Source organism: Crotalus tigris, unplaced genomic scaffold, assembly GCF_016545835.1.
Source record: "Crotalus tigris isolate CLP2741 ecotype Arizona unplaced genomic scaffold, ASM1654583v1 scf7180000018371.15429387391:27106975, whole genome shotgun sequence".
NCBI classification, from domain to species: Eukaryota; Metazoa; Chordata; class Lepidosauria; order Squamata; family Viperidae; genus Crotalus; species Crotalus tigris.
This window is the reverse complement of record NW_024096970.1, coordinates 13,068,850-13,087,797: the sequence shown is the minus strand read 5'-3', so window position 1 is coordinate 13,087,797 and position 18,948 is coordinate 13,068,850. Positions and strand designations below refer to the sequence as shown.

The 18,948-nt window shown below is 34.8% G+C and overlaps 1 protein-coding gene across 2 annotated transcripts in view; it reads right to left on the bottom strand.

Annotated features, from left to right (window-relative positions):
- Window positions 1-965: 965 nt before the first annotated feature.
- The window catches only part of XPO4 (exportin 4), a 92,661-nt gene continuing 74,678 nt past the window's right edge, over window positions 966-18,948 (bottom strand). For both annotated transcript variants that reach the window (XM_039351471.1, XM_039351472.1), the window contains 8 exons: window positions 18,595-18,769; window positions 14,044-14,337; window positions 12,107-12,287; window positions 10,290-10,408; window positions 9,527-9,657; window positions 8,336-8,453; window positions 7,514-7,606; window positions 966-7,226 (listed from right to left, as the gene is read on the bottom strand). In XM_039351471.1, the coding sequence (XP_039207405.1) occupies window positions 7,029-7,226; window positions 7,514-7,606; window positions 8,336-8,453; window positions 9,527-9,657; window positions 10,290-10,408; window positions 12,107-12,287; window positions 14,044-14,337; window positions 18,595-18,769 (1,309 nt within the window). In that variant the 3' untranslated portion in view covers window positions 966-7,028. The remainder of the gene's footprint in view (window positions 7,227-7,513; window positions 7,607-8,335; window positions 8,454-9,526; window positions 9,658-10,289; window positions 10,409-12,106; window positions 12,288-14,043; window positions 14,338-18,594; window positions 18,770-18,948) is intronic.

Here is an 18,948-nt window from a genome sequence, read left to right as displayed (position 1 = left end):
AAATTTGTACTGGTGACAGATTTGAGAATCATCCTTGTTTCTTCACCCAAATTAATAAAAATGTTGATGTATACAGGATCTAGAGCTGAGCTGTGTGGCATCTACATAGTACTTTACTCTAATTGGATGATTGTAATCTTTATATCAGCTATATGTGACCTGTACTTTCTAATTTGCTAATTAGAATTCATGTCAAATGCTTTTTGGATATCATGGTTTACATATGCATTCCCACAATCTACTAAGCTCCCCAATAAAGTGATCACAATTAATTATGTGCCATCAAGTCATGGACTCTTAGAGACCACATAGATTTTCTCCATGACAATCTGTCCCTAATTTGGTCCTTGAACGTTGCACTCATTGCTACTGTAACTGAAATAGTCAAGACCTCATGCTGATATATATTAATTTAATGAACTACTTCCCCAAATGTTCCCATATATTAATGTTATATTGACTTGTTCATAATTTGTTAAATTCTCCTTTTCTATTTTTTGAAGAAAAGGACAATTAGCCTTCTCCAATAGTCTCAAAGATAATGTATAAATTATTTAACCAAACCATCATCAAATTCTTTCAGTACTCTAACATCCCATTCATTTTTCCTTAAAGATTTAAATACCTTAAATAAGTATCTCTTGACTATATTTCAAGCTGTCTCAACTTAATCATCCTGCCCCTTTATCCTACTTACAATTGTTTGGTGGAACACTGCTGAAGAAAATAACTTAAAATAGCTTTGACTCTTGGTATCTATTAGGTAAATATATAATTTAACTTAATGAACTTTGGAGAATAAAAACATTTAAAAATAAATAGACCTGTTCTTCTTCACATTAAATTACTCCCCATCCCCCATGCACACTTTTTAGAGTTGTAGCTTCTAAACATAATCTGGCTATTTAAAATATACAGATTAATATATTCTACTTAAAAAAGAAGAGACAGGTATCTACTGCAACTTGCTTTCCTGAGACAGTAAATTTTTGTTTTTCATTGAGTACATACGTTTATCAAAATATTTGCAAGACAATTCATTTTCAACAGCCATAAAGTCACAAAAGTGCGTTAACAGCTTTAAAGCAGTCCGAAAGTATTTTGGCCAACAGTCTTTCATTAAGGACGGATAGAAGAATGTAAGAATTCACTGCCAATAGAGCTGATGTTGTGAGAAGAGATCTTCCTAAGATATTTCTTAGAAATACAGTAATAGTTCAAAAATAGCAAAACATTGTTTAAAAGTAATGGAGCATAACAAGCAGAATGTACAGTAGAAACAACAATATTTAAAACAGCATTGCAAATGTATCTATTAGGGGCCAGTGAAAATTCTTTCCCCAACCATTTTACGGTGAGATAGACTAAATTAGGATCCCTTAGTTCAAAGAATCAAAGACATAATCAGACACAGTTTTGTTTGCAACCGTTCTTGTAGTAATCACCCATCCTTCAACAGGTAAAAACTATTTAAGGCTCTCATATAAGTCTTTTTGGTTAAAAGGCAATCTAATGCACATTAGAATGAAAGACAAACCTTAAAAGAGATCAATCATATAAAAACAAGGATTAGGTGCAATAGGAAAGAGTTGGAATTTTAACTAAACACATTTATGCAACGAAATGTTTCATGAGAACCTGCCCCTTTTTAATAAAAAAAAATTAAAGTACTGAAATTCACATATTGAAGCACCAAGATTATTATTTACATTTACAGAGTTTTCAAATGCAAATCAAAACATTTATTCTACTTTTTAAACACCCACTGTTAATTACAACTGGTTAAGATTGCAGACCGCTTTGAAAAACAAAATTACTGTATTTCTTGCTGTTATTGTTTAACTATCTTCATGACTTTCTTTTTTTTGATCAAGCTGCTTTATTTGGATAGCAGGTGTATTAAAAAAATGAAAGCATACTAAGAAACCAAATCCAATCACGCAAGACAATACAAATCTCTCTCTTTACAAAAAAATCTAATCATTTTTTTCTCCCTCTATGACTTTCAAGTTTATTCCAGATCTTATTAATTTAAAGCAAAATTTCATTTCAGACAATCTGTGGCTTTAAATATTTTCCATTGTACAAAGGGACTGGAATAAAAAGAGGCTGATCTAAATCAATAATAATTCTTGACCCTAATAAACATACAAAATTATTAAAATTAAAAACAATGCATTTAACAGAAGCGTGGTTTGCAAACTTAACATTCCAGTTAAGTTCTGAATTCATGTTAGTAAGATTCAGCCAGATATAAAATTTAGATACCAAAATCTGAAGAATAGAAAATGTTTCAACTCCAGTAATTGGAATATTTCAATAATTTAAGGTTGTAATAAATAAAATTGGTTGAATTTAATAACAGTTTTACCTCTTCCAAAAAGCAGTTCTGTTTGAGTGAGAGGATCAAAATAACATTAGTGATGTTAAGAAGTTAATTATATTTTGCACATTTAGTTATGGCTGTCTCCTTCTCATTCTGAAAGCTTGGTTTACCAAGAGCAGTGGACAAGTTCAACTTGTATCTTAGTGATATTCTAAAGCAAGAAGACTGAATCAGTGCAAAACTGAATTCATTATTTTTATTTATCTTTGATAGAAACAACTGAAAAACCATTTTTAGGCTTCAGAGCAAGTCAGCTTATAGTAAAAAAAAAGCAGTAATTGCACATGGATAAAACACAAAAAAAAATATTTAACAAGAAATGTCATTCCCCAATATTCTGGCTTAAAAGGTGACTATATTACATTGAATATGGCTTCATTTTATGGAATATTCCATCAATTCCAACTATAGTAATAAATAGTGGAATTATGGAACTCATGTAATCTCAAAACTGCCATTCTATTTTGTTTGCTTCAGACCAAGCTTTCCATTTATGTGATAGCCATTAGTGGTGATAATATTCACAGCACAAGGCTACGTGTCCCTATGCAAAAGGATCACAAAATTCTAAGGATTACTTCCAATTAAATGACTATTGGATTGAAATATGATTGTTGCTGAATCTTCAGAACTGTAGCATACAAAGCATGTTGCACCACAAAAAGTGATATTGTACTTGCAAAATTTTGCAGACCAGAACTTTTGGAAAAATAGATTTTCATTACTTTGAGGCCTGCTTTTAAAATAATCTTTAATGAAGCTGACTCTCAGAATAATGAGATAAGCCTGTAAACATAAGCTGTTCAGCAGAATTCACTTTTCTCACAGATTAATAAAATAAGATGGAAAATGCTATGTTATTCTGTTTCATTTCCAATAATCCATAAGGATGGTATTGTTTTTCAGAGTGTTCTTTTGCATGGTTTAAGTTCTGTATGGAGTGGCTCATTGGAAAAAAACCAACCCAAATAAAATCACAGAAGACATTGGAAACTAGTATAACTAACTTTGCTATTATTGTGCAGACATATTACTACTGTATATGTTTAACACCAATAATTGCTGGGACCAGGTTGAATGATTTCAATTTCTGTTGTGATAAATAAGCTGTCAAATATGACAATTAATTTGGATTTTAAGAAAATTATCAAATTTTTTACATTCTGTATTTTTACAGAAATTGCATATATTTCACTAAATATCATGACAACCCAATATTTGGACTGCATTTTAACATGCTCAAATTAAAATTCCAGGCCTTTTTTTTTTTTTTTTGAAAAGCGTAATAACACTATCAACACCCGAGATAAAAGCAAGGTCAGTTTATCTATGCTTAAATCATGTGATTCATGTTTTTTATGTTATATGTTTTGAAAATCTAGCAATAGAGCCGAATATATAATTTGGAAGTAAGTATAGAATAGCAATGGCTATCATTAAAAAGATATCCCAAGAAAATTGTTTACTCTGTCAAAGCATCATATTTGCTATGTCTGAATTATAAAGTAGGTTGCATAATGGGATCTTATAGCAAGTGTTTTTTTACTTAATGTTTTCCTTTTCTCTAAGTTTTCCCTGAAGGCAGATTCATTGGGGTTATTGAATAATGAACCAAATTCTCAAAGACCGTCAGCTAACTGAAATGCATTATTTTTTTTTATTGTCTTCCATTGGTTTTGTCTGTGTTTTTACTAAAAGAAGTACATCGTATCCCATTAAAGACTCCTTTCTTATAACAATCTGGACACAGTCAAGTAATGAAAGAGTTCTCCAATGTGATAAATCTGTCTATGCTTGAAATTGAGCTTTCTGAATTAATAGAGCAATTCTGGATTGTTAAAATGTCAACATTTAGGAGTGGAGATACATTGCATTATATCTGGAAACATGTTGGATGAAGTAAGGGTAAGATAGTATTATTCATACTTTTAAAAAAATACAAAAACTGGAAAGATAGCCTTCTTAGAAATTTTTAACAATTACAAAATTTCAGATAAAAATGTATTGGATAGAGTCCCTTTAATATAATATACATTTTAAATCGGGAAGCAAGTTTAAAATGGCAAATAATCCTTGACAATTTAGAAACAATCCACCAAGCCCTGTTGTGCACAACCACCATTCATTTGTGCAGACATTTGGAACAGAGTAACTTGAAATGAACAAATGATGCTCAGCAGCACTTAGCAGATTCTTCCCCAAACAGTCAAAAAGGTGGAATTCTTGGGCACGATTCACTGTTGCCCTGCAAGTATTTCCTCTTTAAAGAAATTGTGCAAACGGGCTCTTCAATGCTTCCAGAGATAAACATTATGTCTCACATTTCCAAAAGTTCACATGGCACCTTTGAGCACTAATTTTATAAACTAGAATTGTTGTTTACAATGAGAACTTACATCCAATCAATAAATTGCCATCAGTTAAATAGAGGCAGTAGAATTTCTTTCAATATCATGAGTAAAATTTTGAAAGCAATTGGTTTAGAAACTTAAATGTTAACAAATTATTTAAAAAAGACACATGTAGAATTCATCATACTTAAAAACACACATAATTGTGTTGGAACCACAGGACAAACCCAATTTTTAAAACAAATCAGAAGCCAAAACAATTCCCTTATTCTACAAATAACACTAACAGAAAGAGATGGAACAGTATAATTGTGAATTGAACAACTGAGGATCAGTTCAGATATCATGGCAAATTATGGATTAGCTCATTAGGAATATGTATTTTAAAACTTATTCTTTAGGAGACCAATCAGTGGCTAAATAGCCATCATTTGCTCAGCCCAGCCACTCATGCATACTAAATTAAATCAAGTGCAAAGGGTTTGAGACAGAATGTTCTGAAGGCCAAGCCATTTTGTTCATAGTGATCTCTGTACTGAGCCACCCTTTACTGAATCTTTTTGTTTACTTACTCAAGGAAGCAACTTCCTCTAGCCAGTCTTCATTTTTTGAAAACATTACAGTTCATAGGAAAGATTTACAAACCATGACCCATCTTTGCCTTGGTTTCTGATTGTGATTTAATTAGAAGGAATTAAAGAAGTCTTGGACCCTATAAAACTCTATATTATTAAAATTTCAAATCATACTGTATATAAATAATTATGGGTAGTGTGATTAAATGTTGAGATGAACAGCTCAGGACTGGCATGGAATTGCAAACATGATGCTAAGATGAGGTTAGGGTTTACATCTCCATATAAAATGTAAAAATCTTTGTTAATATCCAATAGCTTAGTTCTTGTAAGTATGGAGCACAAGGTTCTGGAGACAAATTTCTCCTTCCTTCATTAAAAAAGGTTATTTTTAATCAGCAGCGTACACATTCCGGTTGGTTTAGTTTGGCTTACAATTATGAATAAACATTCTGCTTCCATAGTCTTGATATCCTGCCACTTTGTTCCCATGGCAACTTCCTATTTGGTGAGTGCAGGATTAAACCATACAGGTTATCTTACATACTTAAAGTGCCAACACACCAAACAAGTGGGATCGGAGCAGCAGAAGGCAGCAGTATTAATTTGACAATGGTGGCAAAATATTAAACCACGGGTCCATATTCTGAATCATGAAGTCAAACATGCACGGCCTTTGCTAGAAGAGTTTGATACTCATGTAATCTAGCCACAGAATCTAATGCCCTAACATAAAAAAATTGTAGAAATCAATAATTTACAAAATTTGAAACATTATTGCTTCAGCAAACAATCCAATCTTGAAATACACTGCAGTTGTGTATGACCTGGGTATGACTCAACAAATATTAAAAGTAAAAATAGACATTGATTTTTGTTTACACTCACAGACATAATACTCCCAACACACAAGGGCTGCAAATAGATACATGGCAGCTTAGTGCCAACATTCTAAACCAGTTCTGAAAATTCAAAGCTTGCCTTAGATAACTCACCTAACTTATTTCAGCTATTTTTTGTTTTAAATTAAGGCAATGAAATGGCTACAGTTCCTAAAGTTCATTTTAGGGGAAACAAAAATATACACCTTTCTTCTTTCTGAACTTTAGGGCAGCAGCATATAATGTAAAAAGTTGTATTACACAAACATGCAACACCAGGTTGATGTAAAAAAAGCAAAACAAAAAATAACAACAACACTAAATCCAAGTTAAAAAATATCATTTGGTGGTTTCTTCTTCACTGGGTTACACAGTTTTCAGAGAGGAAAAATAAAGCTTGGAATTGTTTTACAGTTCTGTATGTGTCTAAATCACGCACCAAAAGGGCTTCTAGCAAAAAAAAAAAAAAAATATTATAGGACTTTGATTCATCACTACTTGAGGACTTCTGGGACAAGGCACTGATTCTTGGTTTGTTTGTTTTTTGTTTACTGTGCCCATGTCTGTATGCACTTGTGGAATTCTTTGAAACATTTCAGTTTTTCTGTTTATTCTGTACAACATAAAAGGTGTATGACAGATGATGACTAACACATATTAGCAGAAGCTGATTTTAGAGTTGACATCTCCTATTCCACTGCTCAAAACTTCCAGGCTCTGAAATTTTAGGTGGCTGCAAAAAACCCAGCAACAGGCATTTAAGATTAAGTCAGCTTTCAGCATTTTTCAGTGCATTTTGCAAAAAGGGTCTAAGTTAGGCATACAGTTCTGGTATTTATTTTACACAGAGAAGACCACCAACATTTGACATAAAGTCTTCTAAACTTTTGAGGAAGGCCATCTTCTGCTTACGGTCCAGCGTAGGTGGAGTGCTGCTTGCAGTAAGTTTGTTGAAAGCATCTGCTAACCGCTGGTAAATTATGGGATCTTGCTGACTTGACAGTAAAGTTTCAACTAATTCAGAATATTCTGCCTGTAAAGAAGATAATCACATTTATATTTCAGAAGAAAATGTTATTAATAAAAATTAACCCTGTGTAATTAATATCAAGCTTCCTATAGACTGGCTTGTTAACAGAATTACAATGTACGTATATTTCCAATTTTGGATGCTAGGAATATTTCTTTAAGGTTAAGAGATAGTGGCTTCCCTCAAGTCATCAAGCTAACTCTTTCTGACTGTAAGATTCAATTATACACTCTACTATCCCTAAACATTATGGAACATGCAGGAGATAATGACATCATAAAATACCATACCTGATGCAAACATACTAATGTATAAAATGCTTCTCCTGCTGCAGCTGTCATCTCTGTATTGTGCTTTTGCAGTACCAGCATATCAAAAACCATCTAAAATTTAAAAACAAAACTTTATATCCTGACTTTTTAAGGAAAAAATGTGTTAAGCTGAAAGTGACAACTACTTTGTAGAAGCCTATGTTTTAAGACGAGGACTAAAAATTAACTTTCAAATTATATACATAATCGTTTGTAACAATGTGTAAGAATCAAATAACAAAATGGATGGTAAATGGCTGAAGTAGAGACCCCTAATCTATCTGCTTAATTATGTTAAGAATTTTGAACTTCCTTACCAATATAGCTTACTCCCATGGGCACAAAGAATTTTCTGTTGGAAAAACTGGGTACTTTTTAATAATAGATTCCTTGGGCTTCTTAGTTACCAATAAGTTAAAACTTAAAAAAAAAGCAGGATTCATTTTACAAAAGCTGCCATCAAATGTGCTGTTAACCTGATTACTGGCTTGCATCCAAAAAGCTCCCAGGCAAGAGAAAGTGGTTTCCCATAAATAATATGACACAAGGTTCATTCTCAAGGCTTTCTGAAGGATCACTAAGGCTTATGCCCCTCAACCTCTATTTCCCATTTTGCAATATTGTATTCGCCAATTCAGCATTGTGCAAATAAACTGAGCTGAATTTCCCAGAATCCTCAGCAGCTACGTGAAACATCAGAGAAAGCTGCTAACACCAACGATATTACACAATGGTGTTATGCTGTGCTGAATCCAAGCCACCACAATATTAGACAATAGGATATGGAATGATGTCTCTTACCTTAAGAAAGTGTCTTGTTGCTAAAAAAAGGGATGACTCTGATTCCTGTGTTTTTGCACATTGTTCTGCTAATGGTGTCAGAGCTTCTAAGCAGAGCTGGCAAACATCTGAACTCATTCTGATTATTCAAAGTCAAGAAATATATTTAGTCCTTGGGGTGGGGGTATTTGGAAATTATACAGTATGTCAGGGAAACAGTAACAGAAGTTAAACACTGCCATTTTCCTATACATTATTTCAAGCTAAGATTACCACTAAGTGGCTGAAATTGGTTCCTCCTCCATTATTTCTCCCTAGAAACTGTTCTTATTGCATTTCTGTTTAAATCAAATGAAACTAAGGAAAGTAAAGCCGGAGAATAGGGCTGAATACATAATCAAGTGAAGAAGGCCGCCTTGTAGCAAATGAGTGAGAAACACAGAATATCTAAATATTTTTGCATTAAAATGTTATTGAACCTAGAAACTAGATAAGGAGAACAGATTCCATTCCTGAAAAATTGTAAAAGAGGTTTTATTCTTCCTAATATTTTAAATGCTAGAATACTCTAGCAACAGGCTTAAACAATCCGGTGCACATGTATCCTGGTTCTTACTGCTGATAGGATGGAAAAATTGCAATAAATGAATAACAGCTTCTCATTACAAGGATAAGTTACTTCAAGCAAAGAATATGCAGAACTTGATAAAAGATTATATTACAGAGCCGAGGTGGCGCAGCAGTTAGAGTGCAGTACTTTAGCTGACTGTGTTCAGCAGGTCAGCGGTTCAAATCTCACCGGCTCAAGATTGACTCAGCCTTCCATCCTTTCGAGGTAGGTAAAATGAGGACCCAGATTGTTGGGGGCAATGTAAATATATATATATATATACATTGCTTACTGGTGTACACCACTTAGAGAGTGCTTGCACTTAAAGCGGTATATAAGTCTCATAAATAAATAAATAAATAAACTCTCTGCCAAAATAAAATAAGAAATATGTTTATTCTCTCATATAGAATAACTTTGATAAACAAACACAATGCAAATGTTCAGGTAAATAATCAATAACTAAAATGGTTGACATTAAGGTATATACTTAAAAGTATATAACTCATATACAGTAATATAATAATTTAAAGAGAGGAAAAATAAGAGATCAATTGAATAACTCCTTTTCCTGCTCTCCAAAAGAAAATCTTAAAGGATACGATGTCATCCCCAATTCTAATGAATACATAAGGCTTTTAAACAAATCTTCTGGAAGCTGTGGAATTTTCTCAGGAAATATTTCACAAATAAAAGTAATTAGTTTGTAGTATTGATTACATAGTGATGGAAACTATGGAAGGAAAAAGTAAATAAATTTATGTTAATGAGGCTTCTTAAAATAAACAATTGTATTTCAAGAATACAAAGTAATATCATGCATTCTTAAATAATTATATTTCAAGAATACATATATCAGGTATTCAAAATCAAGGATTATTTTATATGTTTCACAATTTGCAATACATATATAGTCCTAGGTTTTTGAGGTCAACACAGAATTAAAGCTGACATATTTTTGTAATTCACGGCCCATTGTTGAAACCTTAGCTCACTTATTGTGATAAACTGTGGTGAATACATACACGCATGTTATTTCATAATGGTTTGCTAGGCTCCTCGGTTTCAACCCAGTATATTAACTGCTTTGTTACACTAATTCTCCAATACCAAGCTATTCCACAGATGGTACTATTCACACATTTAGACAGTACAAGATTTAAAAGGCTGTTTAAAGACAGGCATGAGCTTGGCTGAAGCTCTGCGTTAATGCCAGTGGCCATTTTCAGTCAGCCATGAGAGTTCTGGTAGTAGTAGAAAATGCATGCTCATATTTAAAGAAACAACACTATAATGATTAAAATTTTTAAAATAATGGTCAAAATTCCCCATCTCTTTCTGCAACACTACTGACACTGTACACACCTTTAACAAATCTTGAGACATTAAAGGCAGGATTAGGTTCACTCCATATAAGACAACATCTGCTGCTGATACAGATCTGTTTGTTGCCTGCCCGGGTTCATGTCCCCTAAACACTTCATCTAAAAATATGGGGAAGAAGGGAGAAATATAGGAATATAAGAACAAATTCAGCTATCTGTAAATATTTTCTGAAGCTTAGAATTTCATTCATTATTACTGAGCATGAAATCTGTTCATAAATTATTAATTAAAGTAATTGGAATACAGTGCTTGAATCCCAGTAAGGTGGTTCCAAACTTAATTTTGCCTTCCACAGTTGATCTTAAATTTTAAATTTTCCTTTAGAAAAATTAAACAGTACAATGAGGTCTATTACAAGCATTTGACTTCTGCATTTTCTGTATGCACTTCTTGGAACATACACATTTTTTTTAAAATTAGTAATGTAATGTTAAATTATATCTGCTTTTTTTCCTATTCTTTGGATTTTGAGATGAATGAAAAGATTAAAAAATCCATCAAGAAAAATAGGGAATCAATTTTAAGGTGAAAAAAAGTCTGACATTTAACAAAAAGATATTTTGTAATCTATTATAGCCAAAATTAATGTACCTCTAGACATACAATTATAAGATATATACTTACTCATTTCAAACTCTTCAACTTTAGATTTATCATGAGGCAGACCACTTTAATATACTTTAAAGTGATGATTCACTAATGATTTGCTTAACTTCTATTTAAACGTATCTTCTTATAGTTCAAAATGTACAAGGTAAAAACCCCAAACAGTAATCTTATTAGCCATAAAGATTTGGCTGATAAATTAATATAAAATTCTATGAAAAACTGTGCTTACAATAAATAATTATCTGCTTGGGGAATGATTTCATATATTATAAACAGACAAATACAGATTTACCAATATAGGTAGTCTTCAACCATCAACTGTCCTTCCTTCCTTCCTTCCTTCCTTCCTTCCTTCCTTCCTTCCTTCCTTCCTTCCTTCCTTCCTTCCTTCCTTTTATTTAAATGTATATGCTGCCCATCTTCCCAACAGGTTGGAAGTCATAATGGCCATTAAGTGCCCACATGATCACCTCATGACCTGCTCTTCCTGATGTGGTCATCAAATGAACAGGTCCTGCCTCAGGTCTTCCCCACTTTGAGGCATTCATACTCAACTTCCTGCTCCTCAGAATCCCGACAAACTGCCAGTTCTGCTTCCCAAGCCACTGGGCCCCACACCCCCCACCCTTGGGGAGATAGGTGGGGGGCCACTGTTAGATCCTTGTGGTCAGTTGTAAGGGTGAATGACTGCAGAAGTGCTGCAGCTGCTGTAATTTTGGAACCAAGTTGTAAGTAGCTTTTGGGGAGGATCTGTAAGTCATAAATCAAGAACTACCTGTATCTATACTCTATAATTAGTAATATTTATTAATGCCACTATGCAAATGTTTCAAAAACATTTGTATATATGCTACTTTTTAAAGAGATATTTGACTGCCTACATTTTTCAACTGGTTGTTTAAATTCTCCAATGTTAGTTTAAGCATTCCATAAAAAACAAACAATATCAAAATCAGGAAGGCAATAAAAGATTAGAAAAATTGAAAGCCGCTGAAGAACCAAATAGGAAAACATCAAAAACCATTTGAATGGATGCATCAGTGAACTGAGGTTTTAACTCTGAAGTTTAAGAGACCGAAAGTACCTAATCAATGAAGCTCTATTATTTGTTCATTATATATTGATGTCAAGACATAAAGAGCTCTTTAAGTTTCACCCGTTATTTTCAGTTGTAAATTTCCCCCTACCTGTATCACTGAAATCTATAAATTCTTTTGAAAGTAGGTTTGTGAGAAGCTCCATAATGAGAAGAAGATCCTGGTATTGGTCCTCTTCTGCTGTAACATCTATTCGTTGTCTACCTAAATTATTCTTGGAATATACTTGAAGTAGGGTCAGACAAGCTTCATATAAATTCATAGCTTTAGACTGAAAAAAAAATTGAAAAAGAAAAGAAGGCTTAATGAAAGATATACACTTGCTAGAATGTACTTATGATTCAGGCCTCAAAACCACTTCAGTTGCAACTGATACTAAGCGGAATATACTCCATCTATAGCTGTGGCACTCAGAGCCCTCTCTGTGGGCACGCGCGCCGTTGCCCCAGTCCTAGGCCTTCAGCTGGGTTTTATAAAACCTTTTCACTTTAGGCCTCCACCGCCGTGTGCAAAAAAAAAAAAAAAAAAAAGGTTCAATCAATCAATCAATTTCAACTTATTGCAGAGAAAAAAAGATCTTGCAAAGTTGGAATTGATTGATTTAACTTTTTAATCCTGCCCAGTCTACCATTACCACCGCAGCCACGCCCATCCAATTGACCACGCCCACCTAATTGGTCACACCCACCCAATGGACCACGCTCACCCGGCACCCGACAATACATAAGTGGGTTTGGGGTTGCAGTTTGGGTACTCGGTCTCTAAAAGGTTCGCCATCACTGATCTATAGCAAAGGTTTAAAACAATAAAATAACAATTCTTACTTATTATTAAACTTATTGCTCAAAGGGAACACTCTCCAACATAGTAAATCACATTGTCAGGCATACATTTAAGCAGTGTAGAATTTCCACTGTATCGTTATAACATTTTGTAGGAAATTCTATCTCTTGGTATTATTAATTTCTCCATTTTTAGGAGTCCTGTGCTGGAAGAGATACCGTATTTTCCGGCGTATATGACAACTCGGCATATAAGATGACCACCGACTTTGGAGATGATTTGCATGCTTAGAAAGTCGTCTTATACGCCAGAAAATACGGTAAGTAAGTGTCCAATGTATCTTTAACAGTTAACATTGGGGCATACACTTTCTAGGTTGCAGTAAGTATTCTGTTGATGTATAACAGAGAACCTGTACAGGTAGTCCTTGACTTACGACCACAACTGAGTTGAAAATTGCTGTTATTAAGTGAGACAGTTGTTAAGTGAGATTTGCCTCAGTTTATGACCTTTCTTGCCACAGTTGTTAAAGTGAATCACTGCAGTGGTTAAGTTAGTAACACGGTTGTAAAGTGAATCTGGTTTCCCATTGAGTTTGCATATCAAAAGGTCACAAAAGATGATCACATGACCCCGAGACACTGCAACCATCATAAATATGAGTCAATTGCCAAGCATTCAAATTTTGATCACATGACCATGGGGATGGTGCAAAGGCTTTGTGAAAAAATAGTCATAAGTCACATTTTTCAATGCTGTTGTATCTTTGAATGATCACTAAACAAATAGTTATAAGTTCAGAACTACTTGTATTCTTCTAGACATGGTCATATTCTCCATTATCTGGAAGCGCACAGCCTCACCATCCAGGTCGGTCATAAAATAATGCAAGCAAGGCATGAGACATAAATAATATCTAGCCCAAACCCTCTCCAAATGGATAAATCAGCACAATGGTGAAGGAAAATATTCTAAAAGAAACAAATACATCATGTTGTGAATCATCAACTCTCAGTTCTATTTCAACTTGATAATACTAAAAATGTTTAGAAATTCCAAGCTTTTCAAAATATTCTTCCAAAATATGGAAATGTTTCAATGTACAGAGCCCACTAATTTCTTTTATTAGAAATAAAATACAAAGAAAGGCTTTAAGGTTATGAAAATACATTGATATTACTGCACAGATTTGTACACTTCCAGCATATATCTTACATTTAGAATATATTTTTAAATTTATTTACCTCTCCAAGATAGCATATTTGTTTATGTGCAACTTCAACAAAAACTTCTATGATGAGGTTAACAGTCTCTGGTGTATTCTTGTACACTTCCATTAGTCCAATGCAATTTGTAAGAAAGTCCATCAGAAAATTAAAAAGAATTGCTACATTGTCTATTTGGGTAGCCTCAGCAATACCACAAAGTGCTTCTAAGGTGGCAGTGATTTCCTGTTTCACCTCCTCTTCCTGGCAGATTTGTTGGAAGTTTTCTTGGTTTATCACATTTAAGAATCGTTGTTGCAGTGGCTGAAGAACCTGCAAAATAAAAATAAAAGGAAGTATACTGTAGCTTCCCTGCAGAAGCTAAAGATGCAGACAAAAATATTTTGACCCAAAGATTTTTCATGTAAATACATTTAACTTGGATAACAGTATTTTTTATATACAGTATAACACAGCCTAGAAGTTTAGGATTGATCACAGAAGCATTGCTTCAGTTCTAAATAAGTTGGCAATGGCAGTTTCTAAATATGCTAAATAAATAAGCAAATAAGTAACTAATTTATTTCTTGTTTGAATAGTATATATAAAACATACCCAGCCAAATGCTAAAGGAATACCCATTTTGAAAAAGCAGTACGAATGTAAAATTTTAAGCAAAAAATAAAAGTGCTGAGCTAACCCATTGCATAGTCTAAGTGACTCTTGGTGGGTAATAAACAAAAGCTATAAAACAAAAATACAATTAAAAACAGGGTTAAAAAATAGAATAAAAACAAGTTAAAAGGCAGAGGGGGAGCATCTTCAAATTGATTTTAAAGAGTAAGGTGTTTTAACAGGTAGTAAATGTCCATAGCAAAATGTCTATGGAGATTCTCAACCAGCTCAGGAATTCTGGGAGTTGAGTCCACGAGTCATAAAAGAGCCAAGGTTGCCTACCCCGATTAAGGTCATGGTTGTCTCAAAGGTGCTTTTTTCAAAAGGCAACTGGACTTTCTTAATTTTTTTTCTTTTGTTCCTTCAGTCGGAAATGAAGAAGCTTCTTGCATGAGAAATGAAAGGTTTTCAAGAAAACAAAAAGAAAAAAAAAAACTAAGAAAGTCCAGTTGCCTTTGAAAAAGCATCTTTGGGACATCCACAGCAAAATTGGATTGAAAAATGCTATGGGGCTAGTGGGATTATTTTAAACAATTGTGGAAGAGATGTGTGGGAGAAACTGAGTCACAACAGAACAGCTGTCTATGGGAGTGGTAGAGGAGTCATGTCATTTTTTGCTCTTTTAAAACATCATGAGCGCCCTAGGCCTGCAAAACCTGATAAGCGTGGTTCAAATTCTTTTATGTTGACATGTCCTATCTGGTTTTGTATAATATTTTGTTTGCCAAAAGGGCTCATTATCCATTGTAAAATTTTACAACTAGCTGTTTCTGGCTCAAGAATATAAGCCTTGTTTTTGCAGCTACATTTTTAAACACATGCCTCATACTATTTTGAAGAGTCATTTTTGAAAAGCTTCCTTGAAGAAGAAACGGGACTTGTTGATTAAGAAATATTACATGCTTAAATCCTGGAAGACAATGGAACATGTCTATAGCTAAAATGAAGAAAAAAACTATTTTTTTTCAAAGTATTGCTCTAATTTTTTCTTTTCTCTACACGTGTGTGACTGTTCACATGCATGTGTTTATGCAGAAGAGCTATGTTTGGCAAAACAAGGCCTTTGCTAAACAGCTAAAGCAGGGGAACAAAAGAGATGGAGAATATGGATGAAATGCATCCTTTCCGATCCATTCAATTTTCCCCTTGCAGCAGCCACGTCCTTGTATTAATGGTTCACAATCCTCTAGAACATGGGACTGCTTTGCTAGACCCTGTAGAATGATCATTCTGAGGTCTTCAGAATAATGCCCTGTGAGGCCACTGACACTTCCCAACACAGTATATTAGGCACCCTCTCAAAACATCTTCTAAAGCAGGGGTGTCAAACTCAATTTCATTGACGGCTGCATCAGTATTGCGGTTGCCCTCGGGGGGCCAGGTGGGTGTGGCCAGGGTGGGTGCGGTCTACAGGGTGGGTGTGGATGGAGTGGGTGTGGCCTACTGGGTGGGCATGGTCAGCTCTACATCGTTCGCGTCAAGGGTGCCTATGGAGGCCTGGGCAGGAGTGGGACAGATCTGAGGGTCTCTGGCAGAAGGTGGTGGGACCGGGGCAAGCGCCAAGGCATGGTGCATTTCTTCATTCCTCACAAAGGGTGACACCTCCCCAGCATGCACCCAGGGGGCGGGGCTGACACAGCAGGGGCTGGTTCCTCGCTGTTTCTAGACGGCCTTGTGGAGCTAAGACTGAATGTGTTTCAGCATCGGCTGGCCTGGGCCAGGGCCAAGGCAGTGGGGGCCATTCCCTCACTGTTTCCAGGATGGCTTCGTGGGCCACATGAAACCACTTCGCGAGCCGCATCCGGCCCCCGGGCCTTGTGTTTGACATGTCTGTTCTAAAGCAATATCTCTTGACTTCAGCATCTTTTAAGATGTGTGAACTTCAACTTCTCGGAGTTGAAGTCAATGCATCTTAAAGTTGCGGAGGTTGAGAAATAAGGATGCAGATGAATGACTCAGTGGAGACAGGAGCAGCCTTGAACTGTGGAGAGAAAATGATGGGTATTCAATGGGCTGCTTTTATTTAAATAAGTTTCTTTTTCTGCATAACAGCAAAAAAAGTTTCTAAAATATACAGAATCAATAAATATAACTAAGGGACATTGCACAAAATGAAAAAGAGGAAAAAATAAAATAAAAAAGAAAGTCAGAGATAAGTTATTATGGTTACATTTCATTTGTTTAATATTTGTTATTCTAAATCCAGAACATTTTTTCATGGAATTTTATGAAACTTTGGTAGCACAATGCCCAACATTAGAACTTTAATTTTCAACAATAAAAATAAAAGAATGACTTATAAAGTATTTAAATATATTAAGTCAACAATACAATTATTGTTGCATTCAAATTATAAGAATTAGTATTATTGCAGTTCAAAATAATATATCCTATAATTCCCCAGTCTAGAATCAAAAATAAAGTTGGCAGCAGATTTCTTTCCTTATCCCCGAGTAACAAATTTCTGGTAATAAATGATATGAAAATATATAGAAAAGTATCTATTTTGAGAGTGTACAGCTATACACCACCAATATCTTTTCTATGCATACATTTAACCTCTGCATATGCAAAAAGTGTTCTTTCATTTTAACGTTAAGTAACAGTACACTGCTTATAGATTATCTAAAAAACTTTGTGAAATAAGCTACATTGCAAGTAATAACGTAGCATTAGATATATCGAGAACCAGTTCACTGTAGCAGTTAAGACCCAAAGGTGCTTTTTCAAGAGGCAACTGGACTTTCTTGTTTTTCTTTAAAGATGTTTTGCTTCTTATCCAAGAAGCTTCTTCAACTCTGACTGGATGGTGGAGAATGGAAGGATTGATATTCCTTGCAGACAGCTGGTCATTTGCATTCTTTTAGACAGTCATTGAGGCCACTTGGAGGTTTATCTGTGTCCTCAAGGTCACCTAAGTAGTGCAAATGGGTGTGTAGACTGGAGAGAGATGATGTCATATCCCTTCCCCTCTGCTGACTCTCTAAAACAGTAGTTCTCAACCTGTGGGTCGGGACCCCATTTGGGGTCGAATGACCATTTCACGGAGGTCGCCAAACAACACAGTCCGCCATTTTTCCCCCCTTTTCCTTAGCTGTGCTACTCCCTTTTATTCTATTGGCTTTTGAAAGCCAATAGAATAGATTCTCTTGAATAGAATCTAATTCTATTGGCTTTCAAAAGCCAATAGGAATTGTCCAGGCTGTCTCTGCCCTGCTGAGTCCGCCAAAAGTCCCATTCTGCAAACGGTGTTGCACCAGTTGAGTAGTCCTCAACTTACGACCGGTTGAGTAGTCCTCGACTTACGACTGGTTGAGGGGTCGCGGCATTAAAAAGGTTGAGAACCACTGCTCTAAAAGAATGTAATTGACCAGCTGTCTGCAAGGAATATAAATCCTTTCTTTCCCAACAATTCAGTCAGAGCTGAAGAAGCTTCTTGGATGAGAAGCGAAATGTCTTCTAAGAAAAACAAGAAATCCAGTTGCCTCTTGAAAAAGCACCTTTGGGACAACCAGGACCTGGATGATTGAGAATCTCCCTAGACATATAGCAGTTAAGATATCAGGCTAGAAACCAGGAGTCCTGCCTTAGGCCCAAAGGCAGCTGGGTGACGTTGGGCCAGTCACTCTCTTTCAGCCTTAGGAAGAAGGCAATGGCAAACTACTTCTGAAAAACCTTGTCAAGAAAACTGCAAGGACAAGTTCAGGCAGTCATCAAGAATTAGAAACTGACTCAAAGGCATGCATACATTCCCAAATAATACAATGCTAGTGAGTAATTGATGCTCTAACTTTTTTATATATAAAATAAGTTAAAAAAGGATTTTTTTAAGTCAACAAGAAAAACAAATCAAGACTATGGAATGCCAAACTCTCACTTGCTGATCCCAATTTTGGAAACAGAAATTGTACTTACTTCTGTCCAGTACTGTTGTTTGGTATCTCCATCCATATGAGCAAAACCTCCAAGAACTAAGGCTTTCATTAACGTACGTTGCACTGAACTGGATAGAATGTGAAGAGGGGGATTCCGTCTGGCAAACTGTTTTGCTAAGTTCCACCAGTTTTCACACTGAATTACTAAATTTGCCCTTACGGAAAGACATTGAAACACAATAAATAACAATGCAATAGCCTGGAACAGTTAAATAAAAGCAGCTTTCTTCCAGATAAAAATTTAAACAGACTCTTAACAAATGAATAATACTCTAATAACATGGTGTGTGCTGGCACTAGTATTAAGAGTCATCATCAAAACTCTTTCCCTTCG